Source organism: Heloderma suspectum, chromosome 13, assembly GCF_057233095.1.
Source record: "Heloderma suspectum isolate Gila_16-S chromosome 13, 16-S_ref, whole genome shotgun sequence".
NCBI classification, from domain to species: domain Eukaryota; kingdom Metazoa; phylum Chordata; class Lepidosauria; order Squamata; family Helodermatidae; genus Heloderma; species Heloderma suspectum.
Window position 1 is genome coordinate 14,902,962 of NC_139470.1, and position 18,393 is coordinate 14,921,354.

Sequence of the window (18,393 nt, forward strand, 5' to 3'; positions counted from 1 at the left end):
GAGCAGAGGGAGTTTCCAAGTAGTGCCAGAAAGAGTGAAGCGGCTGGGCCAAACCCGAAAGGACACTCAGCTGTGGATGTGTCTGGCGGTGAAAAGAAAATCCGATGCTGTAAAGAACAATATTGTTTAGGAACATGGAATGTCAGATCAATGAATCAAGGTAAGCTGGAGGTGGTCAAACATGAGATGGCAAGACTGAACATCGACATCTTGGGAATCAGCGAACTAAAATGGACAAGCATGGGCGAATTTAATTCAGGTGACCATCATATCTACTACCGTTGGCAAGAATCCCTTAGAAGAAATGGAGTAGCACTCATAGTCAATAAAAGGGTGGGAAACGCAGTACTGGGGTACAATCTCAAAAACAACAGAATGATCTCAGTACGAATCCAAGGCAAACCATTCAACATCACAGTAATTCAAGTCTATGCCCCAACCACTGAGGCCGAAGAAGCTGGGGTTGATCGGTTCTATGAAGACCTATGACACCTTCTAGAACTAACACCAAAAAAAGATGTCCTCTTCATCATTGGGGATTGGAATGCTAAAGTAGGAAGTCAAGAAATCACCGGGATAACAGGCAAGCATGGCCTTGGTGTACAAAATGAAGCAGGACAAAGGCTAATAGAGTTTTGCCAAGAGAACACGCTGATCATAGCAAACATTCTTTTCCAACAGCACAAGAGGCGACTCTACACATGGACATCACCAGATGGTCAATATTGAAATCAGATTGATTATGTACTTCGCAGCCAAAGATGGAGAAGCTCCATACAGTCAGTAAAAACAAGACCTGGAGCTGACTGTGGCTCAGATCATGAGCTGCTTCTTGCAAAATTTCAGCTTAAATTGAAGAACGTAGGGAAAACCACTAAACCATTCAGGTATGACCTAAATCATATCCCTTATGAATATACGGTGGAGGTGAGGAATAGATTTCAGGGATTAGACCTGATAGACAGAGTGCCCAAGGAACTATGGACGGAGATCCGTAACGTTGTTCAGGAGGCAGCAACTCAATCCATCCCCAAGAAAAAGAAATGCAAGAAAGCAAAGTGGCTGTCTGATGAGGCTTTACAAGTAGCTGAGGAAAGAAGGGAAGCGAAAAGCAAGGGAGAAAGGGGAAGGTATATCCAACTGAATGCAGAGTTCCAGAGAATAGCAAGGAGAGACAAGAAGGCCTTCTTAAATGAACAATGCAAAGAAATCGAGGAAAACAACAGAATGGGAAAGACTAGAGATCTCTTCAAGAAATTCAGAGATCTCAAGGGAACGTTTTGTGAAAAGGCAGTCATAATAAAGGACAAAGAAGGCAGGGACCTAACAGATGCAGATGAGATTAAGAAGAGGTGGAAAGAATACACAGAAGAACTATACAGGAAAGATCTTAATATCCCTGATAGCCATGATAGTGCGGTCACTGAACTTGAGCCGGACATCCTACAGAGTGAAGTCAAGTGGGCCTTAGGAAGCATTACTCACAACAAAGCTAGCGCAGATGACAGCATTCTAGCTGAGCTATTTAAGATCCTAAAAGATGATGGTTAAAGTGCTGCACTCAATATGCCAACACATTTGGAACACTCAACAGTGGCCACAAGACTGGAAAAGGTCAGTTTACATTACAATTCCAAAGAAGGGAAACGCCAAAGAGTGTTCAAACTACCGTACAATTGCCCTCATTTCATATGCCAGCAAGGTGATGCTGAAAATCCTACAAGCTAGGCTTCAGCAGTATGCGAACCGAGAACTACTGGAAGTACAAGCAGGGTTTCGAAGAGGCAGAGGAACCAGAGATCAAATCGCCAACTTTCACTGGATCATGGAGAAAGCAAGAGAATTCCAGAAAAAAATCTATTTCTGCTTCATGGACTACGCTAAAGCCTTTGATTGTGTGGATCACAACAAACTCTGGCAAATTCTGAAAGAGATGGGAGTAGGAGATCACCTTACCTGTCTCCTGAGAAACCTGTACGAGGGTCAAGAAGCAACAGTAAGAACCGGACATGGAACAACCGATTGGTTCCAAATTGGGAAAGGAGTACGACAAGGCTGTATATTGTCGCCCTGCTTATTTAACTTATATGCAGAGTACATCATGAGAAACACCGAGTTGGATGAATCACAGGTCGGAATTAAGATTGCCAGAATTATCAACAACTTCAGATACGCGGACGATGCCACCCTAATGGCAGAAAGCGAAGAGGATCTAAAGAGCCTCTTGTTGAGGGTGAAAGTGGAGAGTGCAAAAGCTGGTTTGAAACTCAACATTAAAAAAATGAAGATCATGGCATCTGGCCCCATCACTTCCTGGCATATGGAAGGGGAAGAAATGGAAGCAGTGACAGATTTTATTTTCTTGGGCTCCAAGATCACCGCAGACGGTGACTGTAGCCATGAAATTAAAAGACGCTTGCTCCTTGGGAGGAAAGCTATGGCAAACCTAGACAGCATAGTAAGAAGCAGAGACATCACCTTGCCGACAAAGATTCGTATCATCAAAGCTATGGTTTTCCCAGTAGCAATGTATGGCTGTGAGAGCTGGACTATAAGGAAGGCTGAGCGCCGAAGAATTGATGCCTTCGAACTGTGGTGCTGGAGAAGACTCTTACGAGTCCCCTGGACTGCAAGGAGGTCAAATCAGTCCATCCTAAAGGAAATCAACCCTGAGTGCTCATTGGAAGGACAGATACTGAAGCTGAAGCTCAAATATTTTGGCCACTTAATGCGAAGAGAAAACACACTGGAAAAGACCCTGATGCTGGGAAAGATGGAAGGCAAAAGGAGAAGGGGACAACAGAGGATGAGATGGCTAGATAGCATCACTGATGCAATGAATATGAATTTGAGCACACTCCGGGAGAGAGCAGAGGACAGGAAGGCTTGGCGTGCTCTGGTCCATGGGGTCACGAAGAGTCGGACATGACTTAATGACTGAACAACAGATGTGCTTAGTGAAATGCCCAAGTAATTCCTACTTTAGACCCATTGAAATGAGAGAAGTCAGTCATGAGTAACTGCAGTCCCATTCAAGTCACTGGGTCTACTCTAAGTAGGTATTTTGTTTTTGCTCAGACTTCTCTAGACTGAGGTAGGGAACCTGTAGTTCATCAGCATTTGGAGGACCACAGCTCCCATGGTCCCTCACCATTGGCCAGGCTGGCTGGGGCTGATCTGGAGGTCATCATTCCTATACACAATTTGGGTAGTGTTATGGCAAACCACCCCACTATAGTCTGCCATGAAAACGCCAGCGTAAGCGGCATTCCTCATTTATTCATTCAGTCGCTTCTGACTCTTCGTGACTTCATGGACCAGCCCATGCCAGAGCTTCCTGTCAGCCGTCGCCACCCCCATTTCCCCCAAGGTCGAGCCCCTCACCTCCAGAATATCATCCACCCACCTTGCCCTTGGTCGGCCCCTCTTCCTTTTGCCTTCCACTTTCCCTAGCATCAGCATCTTCTCCAGGGTATCCTGTCTTCTCATTATGTGGCCAAAGTACTTCAGTTTTGCCTTTAATATCCTTCCCTCAAGTGAGCAGTCTGGCTTTATTTCCTGGAGTATGGACTGGTTTGATTTCCTGGAGTATGGACTTGCAGTCCAAGGCACTCTCAGAATTTTCCTCTAGCACCACAGTAATGGCCCGGTGCTTGCACAGGAGGAAGCTTTGTTTCCTTTCATGGAATAAGGATGTAGTCCTCAATATAGGTCCTAAGGAGTAAAGCCCAGTGAAGACGGGCGCCTTCTGCATACACGTGGATAGGATTGCACCGTGCAACAGAATCCATTCCACCAGTAACAGGTAACTGTTTAAAAAAACACACACACTATGGCATCTCTTGCTAAAGCTCCACCGTGTATTTCCTTGGCCCCTTGCATATCTGCATGCAAACATCAGAGAGTAATCGCTTGCAACGCTTGTGACGCAGATAACAACGTTGTAGGAAAAAAGCTAAAACCCACGTGGCGCCTGTACTTCGTCAACGGAGAGACAAATGCAGCACAACCCTCGCTTCCGGTCTCCCTTCGAACGCCGCCTTTTGCGGGGCAAGGGCATTAAGTAGCCGCTCTACCCCTTCCTCCCAAAACTCTATGCTGCTTCAGCCTATCCTCTTGCATGGGCTGCCCCCCTCAATTTTTCAATCGTGTTCCGGAAGTGTGGCAACAAGTTTTCTTGAGTGACCGCTTGGGGCCTTTCCTACCTTTACCCAGCCTGCCCCTCGGGCGGTTGCTGTGGCAACTAGAGAGCCCCGGTCGCGTGGTGTTTTCCTCCGCTCCCCATGATGCCGCGCGAACCGTTTTGCCCTCGCCTATGTCCATAACAGGCAGGACTCTTACCCTATCCTTTTGAAGTAAGGCACCCCCCCAGTGACGTTGCACGCTGCGATTGGGCAGCGCCCGTTAGCCCTCAGAGCGCTCACGGTTGCCCTCGCTTTGTTTAAGGTTCCGGCAGAAAAGCCAAAGTAGTAGTGGTGGGTGGGTGGTTGGTTGGTGGCTGGGTGGGTCGGGGGGGGGGGTCGTCGACAGGCTTTTTGGTGGCGGGGAGATTTCTCCGTCCCCCTTCCAGGAGCAGGATTTTGGCTTGCTCGCCAAGCCCTTTAACTTTATCCTGGCGTCGCTCGCCCGGTCAGGCACATGAACGGCCACGAATCCGTTGAATGTCACCCTCGGGAAAGCCGCGGGCTGCTGCTACCGACGGGGAGCGCTCGAGTCGCCCGTCAGGCCTCGGCTGCTTCCAGTGGCGGCTGGTGGCTCCGTTGTCGGCGGGGCTGCGCATCCGCGCTGGGGTTTCAGTCAGAACTCTTTGAGCTGCCGAACCTCTTTCCGGGGCAGGGTCCGGCACCGGGTCCCGCGCCTTGGAGCGCTCCTTTGTGTTGCAGAACTCAAGAGTCGGAGAGACCGCGGAGTGAGGGAAAAAGAGTTTCTTTATTTAAGGCGCGGGCTTAAGGCTGGAATCATTTCCAAAGAGCCAGAAGCCCCGATTTACATCAGCACATTGTTTTCATACATATTGTGACACATAGGAAACGGCTCCTCCCCTCCCTCCCTCCCTCCCTCCCGTGTGGGGTTGCAGTCCTCAACGTTTCTTCACCTAGCACCATTGTTTATAATACAAGAAATGGGTCATAGGGTAACCATGATCAGCAGAGAACAAGATAGACATATCGCCATGACCTTAGCCTCTGTTGACAAGCAATTCCTGTGTCTGGTCAGCTTTTGTTGTTGTTGTTCAGTCGTTCAGTCGTGTCCGACTCTTCGTGACCCCATGGACCACGGCACGCCAGGCCTTCCTGTCCTGCGCTCTCTCCCGGGGCGTGCTCAAGTCCATATTCATTGCATCGGTGATGCTATCCAGCCATCTCATCCTCCGCCGTCCCCTTCTCCTTTTGCCCTCAGTCTTTCCCACCATCAGCTTACAAACTCGTCAGCTTGCAAACATATATTTCAGGGAGCAAGAGCTCAGCAAGAACATGAAGCATGAGGCTGCATGAGGCTACTTAGTCTGAAGGAAATCAACCCTGAGTGCTCATTGGAAGGACAGATCCTGAAGCTGAAGCTCCAATATTTTGGCCACCTAATGCGAAGAGAAAACTCCCTGGAAAAGACCCTGATGCTGGGAAAGACTGAGGGCAAAAGGAGAAGGGGGCGGCAGAGGATGAGATGGCTAGATAGCATCACCGATGCAATGAATATGGACTTGAGCACACCCCGGGAGGGAGCGCAGGACAGGAAGGCCTGGCGTGCTGTGGTCCATGGGGTCACGAAGAGTCGGACACGACTGAACGACAACAATGTGAAGAGGAAAATCTCTGGAAAAGACCCTGATGCTGGGAAAGACTGAAGGCAAAAGGAGAAGGGGACGGCAGAGGATGAGGTGGCTAGATAGCATCACGGATGCAATGAACATGGACTTGAGCACGCTCCGGGAGAGAGCGCAGGACAGGAAGGCCTGGCGTGCTCTGGTCCATGGGGCCACGAAGAGTCGGACACGACTGAACGACAACAACTTAGTCTGACCCCCGATATGGCTGCTACACTTTTAGAGTTCTGACTGAAACCCAGGGCGGACCCGCTGATATCGGGGCCACCAGCCTCCACCGGCTGCGTCAATCCGCTCTGGTGCGCTTGGTTCTGGAAGCCCTGTCAGGCAGTGAACTAGACAGCCGGTGTGTGTGTGGGGGGGGGGGGCGCGTTGAGGCGAGGCGGCGTTGCCGTTAGAGGCGGGGTCCTCTCGCCAGGAGCCTGCGCGTGAGGGGAGGGGAGGGGAGGGGAGGGGAGGGGAGAAAAGGAAAAAAAAAAAAGAGAGAGGGAGAGACGGAAGCCGGGAGGCCGCTCCTGAGGTACTTGTCCCGTCCCTAAGGGGCGCTTGGGATTCTGCGCGCGCGCGCGCGCTGCGTCGGGAAGGGGAAAGGGAATGGAGCGCTGGGTGGCGGCCGCGGCCGGCTGGGGCGGGCTGTGGAGGGCCGCCTGGGCTCGCTGGCCGACTTGGGAGCTGCTGGCCGCCTGCGCGGTGATTGGCGCCCTGGGCTGGCTGCTGCGCTTGCTGGAGAGGAGGCCGCGCGGGCGCCGGGGCCTAGGGCCGGGAGCGGCCGGGGCGGCCGCCTCGCCGCCGCCGCCTCCCCTTCCCGAGGAGAAGCGGCGCTGCCACGGGAGTCTCCGCCAAGGTGAGCGGCCTGTCAGTCAGTCAGCCAGTCAGCGCAGCCCCGTAGAGAAGCAGCGCCCCGCACACCGGCCGTCTGCCCGCGGTTCGCTTCGTAGCCATTTATTTGTTGTTATTAAATGTCGAGCTGGGTGGGGCGGGGGCTGAAGGACGGGGTAGGACATAAACATAAGAGTTCATTTAGAAATAAGAGACTAGCAAGCCAAAGCGCTTGCCATTTGGCTCGCCGGAATGTACAAATCACAGCCAGGTCAAAGCAAATATTATTATTATTATTATTATTATTATTATTATTATTAGGACGGCCTCAGTGAGTAAACACACGCACAGAGCGCATCAAAGAGACCCGCCAGCTAAAATGCTCACCATTTTGCGTGCCGATATATCTTTTTTTTAATGATGCGTGTGTGTGTGTGATGTATGTTAAGGCTGTCCTATTTTCTGTGACCTGGCTACGGTGTGTGTGTGTGTGTGTGTTAATGGTTTCTGTGTGTGTGTGTGTGTGTGTGTAAGAGAGAGAGAGACAGAGAGAGAGAGAGAGAGAAGGCACCCTTACCACAGCTCTTACAAAGGAAAAATAGGATAGCGTAGCAGTAATCGTAACAGTCATAACATATTGTGTTATCAATGTGTGTTGTGTTGAACAGAGTGCATGAGGACTGCTCCTTGATCAGAGGAGCTTGCAATCTAACACACAAGAGGAGGGAAAGGGAGGGAGGGGTTAACTGGGGAAAGAATATGCGATGGTTCTAGTTAAATAATAGGGTTTAAAAATCATCTTAATTTGTAATATTTAAAAGCAGCTGTTCCACTCCTGTGTATTTGTATTACAAAAGGTAATGGAGTCCACTTACCAACAAATGTTATCCAGTTCTGCGTCTGTTCTTTTAACCTGTGCGTTGACTTTGCTCTTTATGTTTGTCTCCAGTATTTAGCTTCAGTAATTCTCACAGATAAGTAATGCAGCTCTCATGCAGTCACCATTTATGAGATCTGTGTTATTTATATTTATATCCTGTTCGTTGGCCAAGGTTGGCTCCTAAAGTAGCTTATGGTCATTAAAATCCAACTCATGGCTTTTATATGTTAGAGGTACATTGAGGTAGATATGATTCTGTCATTTCCCCACAGTCCTTGTTTCCACTCAGAGTCATCTTAACTTTTAGAACATTCTTTACCTACCTATTGCTGTCACTAAGTTGCAATGTTTTAAGGGTGTCCTCTCTTCTAAAAAGATTCAGGATGCCCAGCTATTATCGTGTCTTTTCCTCTTAACTGAGAGGTTAAAGGCACAATCCTATGCATGTTTTAGACAGAAAAGTCCTACACTCCCAGCATTCCCCAGCCAGCACTGCTGGTTATAGGACTTTTTTCTATCTAAACATGTATAGGATTGCACCGTTAAGAGTTTCTCTGTTGTGACGAATTCCAAACCAGTAGCCGTATTAACCTGTTAGAGCAAAAACGAAAAGGAATCTTGTGACACATTACAGCGGCTTTCCGCAACCTGGTGCCCTCCAGATATGTTGGACTATTGGCCATGTTGACTGGGGATGATAGGAGTTGTAGTCCAACACATCTGGAGTGCACCAGGTTGGGGAAGGCTGCCTTGAGGACTGACATTCATTGTGGCATAAGCTTTTATGGGCCAGAATCTACTTTGTCAGATGCATGAAGTGTTACCATCAATTGACATACAGTTACACACACACACACACACACACACAGGCACTCATTATAGCACTTACCTTTATTTCTCTGTGAGCATGTATGTAAATGACACATATATACACCTTTTCCAAAAGATTCCTTAACACATCTGATGAAGAAGACTGTAGTCCACAAAGCTTATGCCACGATAAATCTATTAAAGTTCCGAAAGAGTTCCTTTCTTCCTCCATGGTCTTCCCTTTCCCTTGCATGTTAAGCCTAATATTAGCTCAGATCTGAGCCTCCCTTTCCTATGTTTCTTTTCCTTGTGTCTTAAAATTATTATGCGGGCTGTAGCCTTTGCCCTGTTTTACTGAAATGCTGTCTTTAGTTGAGCCTTCCATAATACTTCCTACCATTAATTTGTGTGTGAGTGGGAGAGAGAGGGAGAGGCCATTAGACAAATGAATCCTCTTTATCCTTGGGGTGCACTGAAATGTCTCTCTGAGTACAGTACCTGGACTGGAGGATGATTTCTGTTGCTGAATGTACCTAGTACCAGCAGTCACTATGTTTGGTAGAACAGTAATAAACATCTATGTGAGCAGTATATACTACAGTCTGATTCTGTGCCTGTTTAAGCATAGAATTCAGTGGGATTTACTCCAGGAAAGTGTGCTTTTGATTAAATGTCTTGGCTCATTGAACCCTTTCAATACCGATTTGAATACTCGAGAAGATTTCCTGTGATTTGTTCACAGAACCTCTAAAGGACATCCGCTCCCATATGAACCTGCCCAATCATTAAGATATCACATGAAGCTCCTCAGGCTACTCCAACCATCAGACTAGACCAGGGAAAGGGTCTTTTTGGTTGTGGTGCCCCTTCTTTGGAACACTCTCCCCAGATGAAACAGAGTCTTGTGACACCTTAATGACTTAACATATTTTAGCTGGGAACTGTGGATGACAACAAATGGTGTTCTGGTATTTTCTTTTCTGGGTCTGCCTTTAGTAGGCTGTTCCTAGATACTAGTCTGGCATTGTTGTGTTTTTTCACTTTGTATTGTAGTCTGAGGAATGCCTGATTTAAATCCTTAAATTGTGAACCTCTGTCAGAGTCTGAATAGATACAGTTGTATTGTAGGGCTTAGCTGAGGATGGTCGATTTTGTGGTGTGCTCTGAATGAAAGCTGGAAACATGTAAGATGATGTATGTGTAGCGGTCACTAGGTTTCCAATATATGGTGGTACTTCTATGCTTATTATGTAGTTGCACAGTAGTGTCCAGAAAATGAATGTGTTGGTTGGATTGGTCCAAGGCTCAGCTTGATGGTGTGGTGAAAATGATTGAAGTCCTAGTGGAACTTTGTCAGGGGCTCCTGTCCATGAGTCCAGATAATAAAAATGTCATCAGTGAATCAGAAAAAGAGACTTTTGGGGACAAAAGTTGAGACCTCCCCAAGAGGCTTGGCCTGGCACTGAACTTACGACTTTTTCATTCAGGTGAATACTTTTGATTTGCCAAACCCTTTTAGTTTTATGGAAAGTTTTCATCACAACTCTGCTGTTTTATTAGTGTGTAACTTTTTGTAAAAAATTAAAGATTGTAATTCTAAGTTGCCCTGGAAATTCATAGAACCAAAGGACAAGGAGTTACATTTGTTAAATACAGAAAATACTATATATGGCCGTGGACATTCTAGGGCATTCTCAGTTCATATGTGGCAGGAGCCATACTACTTGGGTTTTGTAATTGCTTTTTGCAATGCTTGCAAAATTCCTCTGTGGCTATGCATTTTGGAAGAAAATTGGACAAGTTATTTTTCATGGAAGATAGTCTGCCATTTGCAATCTCTTTTACAACAATGATTTCTAGCAATATGGATTGAGAACAATTGTAATTGGGTGACCATTTAAAAACAGTTTTTCCCTTGCCTTTCAGACTGTCTCGCATACAGATTTATGTACTTCTTATCTCTAATCCAGGGAGTTTTGACCAGGTTCAAGTTGGCTAAGATTTTAGTTAGTTAACTATTTGGAATAATTTTTTAGGCTTCCTAACAGAACACTAGGCACAAGTTGAATTATTTCTTTGAGTTTCTTAAGGCAATCTTATGCCAGGAAAGCCAGTTTACTTTCTATGTTAATATGTAATGAATCTGCTTGAAATTATTTATTAGCAGTAAGCTTGTTGTGTCCTAAAAAACAGAGGCAATAGGTTAAATTCTTGAATATATCCGGTGCTCTTATTCTATTTCAAATCTTTGGTTCTAGTTTTCCTTTTATGGTTGAATTCTTGCTTGTGTTTCATTCTATTTTTAAGTAGAGAAGCAGAAGTGGATCTAAAGCTTTATGCCAGATGCTTAATGACTAAGATCTGAAATGACGCTCAGTATGCTTGCTGCTAACATTAGATGCTGCTGCACTAAACTTGGAGAGGGGGTTGAGGACGTCTGTTATTGGGCTTGTCTGATTTACTCTTTCATACTCCAATAAATACTGAGGATTCAGTGTGTTAAGTGTATGGACTGTGATTTGTACATGAAATGAATTATTTTGCTTATCATAGGAAGAGACTTATCTTTATATCCAAGCAGCCGAATCCATTCCTTAATGCATTACAGTTAACTAATACACAGTCTTCTGAACTACTGTCATCCAGTACTTCTTATCAGACAGCTTGGGTTTTTTCAGGTAATTCAAATGCTATCTTGGCGTTTGTTCAGGGCAGGTACAGCTCTTGGCCTGGTTTCTTGAGGTCTGCAGAGATGGGGTGTCATAGAGAGCAAGGGTACTTCCAGATGAGGTATTGTCCTGCCTCATTCATGAAGCGCATCAAGAGCTGCATAGTCCTTCAATGGCACGAACCCCACCCACTGGCCTCCGTAACTTTGTCCATTGCTGGCATGTGGCACTTGACAGAAGAAAGTTCTCCAACCCTGGCTTACTGAATGTAGTTAGAAATATGTTGTCAAGAAGGTAACTTGCCTTAGGCTGCAATCTTAAAACACACTTACTAGAAAGTAAGCCACATTGAACATAATTTGACTTTTGAGTAATCTTAATAATTTTTTCTAAAAAACACTTTAACTAGAATTATGGAAATGGTGCCAATTCTGGACAACACAGGTTTTCTAGAGGCTCTTGTTGAATGACAAATTTGAATTCTGTCTGTAACTGATACAAGCAGTATATGAAAAAATGGTACTTTAAATATTTCTGTTAGATTTTATAATTTGAAACAATTGGAAAATACTACAAAAATGGGCGGCAGCTGCTAAGGTTTGGAACTAGTCCCTTTAATACTGGATTTTCTGTGTCAGTGCTTTGTTCCTCTAAATTGCTAATAACCAAATACTTGGCTTTATCGCTAGTTAATATTCCTAAAGTTGAGAGCATAAAGTGTTCCCATTACAAAGCGTGCTTAAACTTAGTTTTACCCAGTATGTGATTGAAATGGATGTGTTCTAAAGTCTTCTTAGTAATAAGAATCTTTGCTCTTAACAGAATTGTGTTTATTGACATTCTGCATAGTCTCTGATCCATACTTTTAGATTTATTCACAGCTCTGGGGATATAATTCTGCCATCCCCTAAAGCATGAGATGACTGTAACTAAGTGTAATTGACTTGTGTCAGTGTGGTGAGGGATGTCACAGTGGCGGAGAGTGGTGCTCACTGATAGGTTTTGCATTCATACTGACTTCTACAAATGGGTTTAGGAAAGAAAGTTAACCCTAGAGGTTTAACACTGCTTGCTTTAAATTTCTGGATTTATGTAAAACTTATTAGTCATAGCAGCATCTCTGATGGTACCTCTTGCTCGTTTCAGCAGTTAGCACATTAAAATGAGGGTTATTGATTGACCAATTGTTTTTTGGGGGGTGGGGATTGAAACTAGAAAATGCTGATATTCTGGTCCCTATAATTGTTAACACACATCATTTTACAGTCTACTCTTCATGAAGAAAACACAAGTTATGACCGGAAGCAGCTTGTGTGCAAAAGGTTCCCCTATCACATACAGCTATCCCTGTGATTACTACCAGATAAACAACCATGAGATAGCCTGTAGTAAGGAGCTCTGCTAAGCTCTGCATCTTGGCAGCTGATATATTTTTCCCTCATTACTTTTTGGTAGCAAAGGGTATTCTCAGGGGTTGCTTTTAACAATGCTTTTAAGAACAAGAAGAGCTGTGCTAGGTCAGACCTAAGGCTTATCTAGTCCAGCCTTCTGTTAGCACAGCAGCCAACAAGATGCCTATAGAAAGTCCACAACAGTACATGAATATAATAGCATTCACCCACTGGTGATCCCCAGCGACATACCATTAGGCCTGGGCTTAATAAGGTACTTTCAACTGTCATATGGAGTACCTGAACCATCTGTGCAGACCTAAGGGTTCTTAAAAGGTGTGCTAAACACCCAAAATAAGTACAAGAGAGTGCTGGAGTGGTGGTGCAACCTTTCCCCTGGCACTTCTAGTTTATCATGTCTTGACTGGCCAGGCAGGTGAAGTATCAGTTTCTCCCCAATCAATGAAATATGAAAGGCTAAGTAGGCAGCATGCTCTCATTTGAGTTAATAGTGTGGGAGAGGGTTCAAAAATCGGGACACCCTATCCCCAGTTGCCGCCCATCAAACCTCTCATGAGGGCACTCAGCGAAGCACCTCCAAGGAAGATCTTAATGAATGAACGGGTTCATATACAAGGATTGTGTCCTCCTTCAGGGGCGTAAAGTTTACCATGGAATTGCACAGCCCCAGTTTACCCCTTTACCTTTTATCTGCCTAATCTAGGATGAGAGTGAGCTGACTGTTTGGGGGAAGTTCTCTTGAATATTGAGCCCTCAGTACTAAAATGTGTTGGGTTGACTGTAGTATAGATGATTCATGTTTGTTTATTTTCTCTACAGGGACAGTAACCATGGATGTCATACTGTCACGATTAAAGCAGCTAACTCCTGATGAGCTCAGAGAAGAAATTGTCAAAGCTGGACAGAAATGCGGGCCCATTACACTAACCACCAGATCAATTTTTGAAAAAAGATTGGCCCAGTTGTTATTTGAACAGCAAGGAGGATTAGAGGCAGAAACTCCTGTTTTAAATGGTGTGCCTGGAACTGGTGCAGTTGATTCCAGCCAACCCGAAATAAAACCTTTAAGGAATCAAAATGGTCACGTAAGCTCCTCTGAGGATGGTGATTTTGGGTACAGTATGGGCTTGAACCCACCAGAAGAGGAAGCCCTAATGCACAAGACTGATGTTGACTCTCTAGGTTCTCAGACTCCATCTAAGGAGCCTCTGCTATACTATGGTGTATGTCCGGTTTATGATGATATATTGGCAAGAAATGGTAATTGATTTTCACTTCTGGCAATGTAGTGCTGTTAGAGGCCAAAGCTAGAGTAGGTGCCTTGCAGGAAAATAACCTGTTATCTGAGGAACATTTTAGTAATTGTAGCTCATGTCTCTTTGTTTAAAAACATTTATATCCTCCCATCCGTAAAGTGTCCAAGGTTGCTAACAACAGTTAAACTCAGCAAAACAATGCTAACAATAATACAAAAGAATAGAACTATGTGTTCTATCATATGTCCTGTTAATGTAATTCCACGTGTAGGTTTTTTCAAAATAAAATACTTTAAAATATTTTTTAATGTGCAAGGTTAGTATTCAAGTGTTTGTTAGTACCATGCATATTCTTATTTGTAAGTAAATTGAAAGGAAGTTCTGATCAAGCAGCTTTCAGTAGGTACTACAAACCTGGGAGTATGTGAATTAGAAAATCTAATGCTGTCTCTGAGAATGTGTGGTGTTGTGAACCAAAATCCCTAACAACCGAGGATGACATAAGTTTTTGAGACAGACTCAAAATATTTAAGGCTGATTGCCGTTCTATCCACACTTAATATGAGATAAGCTTTGAGATTAAGTATTTAGGAGGCTAATGCTATTTATATAGTCATTGAGAGAATACACCTACGTTTTTAAATGCTCTGCAAGAATACTGGATATGCATGAATTTTTGAACTTCACCAAAGAATTAGCTTTATTTGTCATGATATTGTCTGATTAATCTTTGACTGCACTTTGATAGTAGCAAAGAATACTCTGGGTGGGATTGTTTTCTAAATTATTTCTGGTTGATTTCTTACCCTTTGATTCATCATTTGATTTATTTTTATCCTCGTTGTCCTTCTGCCCTAGCTTTCCTACCGATCTGGAGGGACCCAGGTTGGGAAAGGCTGCTGTGGAGTGAGGACAGGCAGGCAAAATTATACATTTTGTCAGAATTTAAGCATTCTTGAAGTAAACATAGCTTGGGTGAAAGAATCAAGTCCCAACAGTCTCCTAAAAAACAAAAACAAAAAATCCTAGGAAGGGGATGGGTCTTAAATATTTGTGCTGATTTTTCAGCTGACTAATATGTACATAGATAGTTCCAGAATGGTAAAATTGACAATAAACACTTGTTGAATATAGTTCTTTTCACATCCAAGTAATAAATATTCAGCATAGAATGGAAATTTTGCTTTTTCAAGGATCAATACCACTTTTAGAGGAGTTTAATACATTGGAACTTAGCATGTCTTGTACTGGAAAATAAAACAGATTACTATTTTTATATAAGTATGCAACATATATTGTTTTTCTATAATATTGCTTGATGCCCTCTGTGACCTCTTTTCTCCTCTGTGTAAAACTAGAATATGTTTGAGAATTCAAAAGGTGCCGGAGTATTAGGGGTGTTTGATTACGTTCCTGATTCACCAAAACTGTGACCCTGATCTGTTAGGCTGGAGAAATTAACAGTGGCCCAGTTCAGCCATAATGGGAAACCATGTTTTCTGCTATATGAATGAGCTGCGTAAAATGTGGGCTTGCATGCCCCCCCCCCCCCCAGGAGATTGGAAGCTTTTGCTTCTGTTACACACAGTTCCCCATTACATCCAAAATTGGAGAGATGTGATTTGTTTAAACTTTAAACCCTGGTTTGTTAGAAAAACCCAAGATCAAACTACCAGGTCATGGGTTTTCTGAACCACAGTTCTATGAGTTCAGACGTAACAGGGAAGTGGAGTTAATGCCAAAGCATAAGTAGATGCCTCCAATCTCTTTTCAGCAGTGCAAAGAGGAGAGGGGACCATATGTGTCTAAGGCTTGCTCTCATAGTGGGAAACCATGGTTTCGTGTTATGTCTGAACAGGGCCCATTATTAGATGTAGTGCTGTTTAAACAAACTGGAATGTCTTAGTCAGTGATAAATATGTACAAGGAAGGTTTTTGACAACATCACATTGAAATCATTAAAAAGAAATTCTTCAGACCTGCCCTTGCCACAGGATATTTGTTTGCATGCTGATGAAAAAGGACTCAGGGTTGCATCATAGCCTTGATGTGGATGATTAGTAACAACAGTCAGTGGAGGCTGGGTGGCTCCAGTTTCAGAGGGGCGGTGATTCTATTCTGGGTTTTAGTTAGAACTCTAAAGGTGTTATCCCAGGTGCTGCACCCTTTCCTCAAAGTGGGTTCAATGCCTTGGATAACACCTTTATAGTTCTGGCTGGTTCTAACTAAAAACCAGAATGGAATTACTGCCTCTCTGAAACTGGAGCCACCAGCCTCCACGGACAAAAGCATAAGCCAAGTTTTTATGGTTAAAGTAGGGCCCTGCAGCTCCACTCACCATTGCTCTTTCTATGGAAGGGCCTGGAAAAATTCCAATTGGATGTGGAGTGACTGAATTCAGCCTCTTCCCTGAAAGTAAAATTCACCAAGCCTATTTAGATTTATTCAAGTATTTTCTGATGTAAGCTGCCACAGTGTTAAATAGTTCGGGAACAAAAGTAGATGGCCAGATTTGTTGAACTCGTGTGGCTTTGACAAGTGCTGCCATGGAGGTAAATCAATTTGGTTTAATGTTTTTTTTTCTGTTCCAGAGAGGGTACATGTGTATGAGGATAAAAAGGAAGCTTTGCAAGCTGTTAAAATGATAAAAGGCTCTCGATTTAAAGCTTTCTCAAATAGGGAAGATGCAGAGAAATTTGCCAAAGGCATATGTGATTATTTCCCATCTCCAAACAAGCCGTCCTTATCTTTGTCTCCTGTGAAAGGTTCAGTATTTCACAGAGGTAAGTGGAGGTTTAAATATGCTCCAAACTACTTAAGTGGCTTTGTGGATTGGGGCCATTGTACTTTAGTCTCAACACCATCAGTGTTGTCGTAGATGTTTTTGCTTTTAAAAACAGCATGAGATCTTTAGTATGACAGGGAACATATGAATACCTGAACAAGTTAAAAGATCAGAAGTATTCTTTTAAGCTTAATGCAGAAGTATTTGCTGTCTGTATATATAGAAAGCATGCATTTAAGAGAACTTGACAGACACCTACAAGAGCAAGAATCACATCATGACTAAAACACCACTTTAATTTTGATAGATGGCTTGTGCTCTCCAGAGATGGAAACAGTTAGTAAAGAGAGAGCCAACAGTTATAAAAGTCCTCGTACACAGGATCTTACTGCCAAACTTCGAAAAGCTGTTGAGAAAGGAGATGAAACAGCATTCTTGGAACTCATCTGGAGTAATCCTCGCTATCTCATTGGCTCTGGAGACAACCCAACAATTGTGCAGGTAAGAGAATAGTTTAGCTTTTGCCCAGATGCAGTATGGACAAATCCTTTGCACCTTCTGACTCGGTAACCAAGGGAAATGTCTCCAGAACTCAACTGCACAAGAGATGGGCACCAGAGGACTTTTGTGCAACTCCTTGACATGCTGGGCATCTCAGGTTTCTTTCTAATCCTGGGGGTGGGGTGAAGCTTGAAAATGAGACCTGTAAAAAAAATAAAAATCTAAATTTAGGGACAGTGTTCCAGCAAGTCCTTAACCTGTAGTAGAGTTTACATGTGTGTGTCTGAATATTTTGTGCATTGTTACTTCAATAATCCCTTCACTTACACCCAAGCCAATTTGTTGGTATGTATTTTTGCAGACTTGACATTTTAGATTTAATGGTGTGCCTTCTTTTTCTGTTTCTTCATTGGTTGTTAGCTACCTTGAGCAGTCTGTGGAATATTGGACATAAATGCAGTACATTAAAACAGGGCTCTGTCTAAGTGTCATTAGATTGCTTGAGTTGCTGGCATTCCTGTAGCCTAACCCTTAAGCATTACTTAATTCAGTGGGACTTGCTTCCAAATAAATATGCATAAGGATTGTTACCCTCTTCTGTTGTAGTTGTATTTGCTGAGATAGACTCCCATGAGGCTCAGCTTTCTCTGGAGTCCTTTTGACCCACATTAATAGTTCATCTGACATTTAAAATGGGTATGTGTGCATATGTTTTTGACCCTATTCTGTTTACAGTGAGTTATTGGATTTCTTTATCATGCGATCCCATGTTGCTGATCTGAGCTCAACATAAATTGTCAAGTCTCAGGAACTGGTGCATTGTGATAGGGGTCACCATATGGTTTAGGTGTGTGTGCATATTTGTTGCAAATTTTGCAACCAATATTTTCTTTGGAAGCTATATCCCCTTTCTTTGTAGATATGGCTTGGTGCAAATGTAACTTAGAGAGCAATCCTATGGCCGCTAGTCAGTGGCTAGACGGCCATAGGATATGTGGTTTACCTCACTCCGCTTCCGCACTACCTTGGAGGCAGTGCAGAACAGCTCCATCTTCCACGCTTGCAAGAGGAGTGCGGAGCGGCCGAAAAGGGGCGTTCCTGGAGGGCGTTCCGGGGCAGGGAGGGTGGAAATGCCTGCATGACACATCCAGTGTGTTGTACAGCAGCCTCCTCCCCTGCTCCGCCTTGCTGCAGCTGGACATCTGAAATTGACTGTCTAGCTGCAAATGCAGGGCAGGAGAAGCATGGAGGGAACGATCCCCTCCGTGCTTCACCTGCCCTGCACTGGATAGGCGATCGCCTCCGGGTTCGGAGGCGGCCTCCTATCTGAATAGGATTGCGTGCTTAATCTCTTAACTTTGTTTGGGAGCACACTGCACACGCTTTCCCTTCCCCCTTTCTTTTCTGCCACATGCATTCCTGCTGCCTTCCCTTTTC

At 44.2% G+C, this 18,393-nt stretch overlaps 2 protein-coding genes across 6 annotated transcripts in view; one reads left to right on the forward strand and one right to left on the reverse strand.

Annotated features, from left to right (window-relative positions):
- The first annotated feature begins 6,262 nt into the window (after positions 1-6,262).
- Positions 6,263-18,393, forward strand: part of ANKLE2 (ankyrin repeat and LEM domain containing 2) — a 31,620-nt gene continuing 19,489 nt past the window's right edge. The window contains exons 1-4 of one of the 2 annotated variants that reach the window (XM_084820506.1): positions 6,263-6,344; positions 13,234-13,674; positions 16,262-16,453; positions 16,763-16,956. In XM_084820506.1, coding sequence (XP_084676632.1) covers positions 13,245-13,674; positions 16,262-16,453; positions 16,763-16,956 — 816 coding nt within the window. In that variant the 5' untranslated portion in view covers positions 6,263-6,344; positions 13,234-13,244. Of the gene's footprint in view, positions 6,345-6,397; positions 6,669-13,233; positions 13,675-16,261; positions 16,454-16,762; positions 16,957-18,393 lie in introns of those variants that run through there. The other variant, XM_084820505.1, reaches the window with a different exon arrangement.
- The window catches only part of PGAM5 (PGAM family member 5, mitochondrial serine/threonine protein phosphatase), a 45,573-nt gene continuing 43,943 nt past the window's right edge, over positions 16,764-18,393 (reverse strand). For all 4 annotated transcript variants that reach the window (XR_014785819.1, XR_014785818.1, XR_014785817.1 and 1 more), the window contains one exon: positions 16,764-17,158. The gene's annotated coding sequence lies outside the window, so the exon portion shown is untranslated. The remainder of the gene's footprint in view (positions 17,159-18,393) is intronic.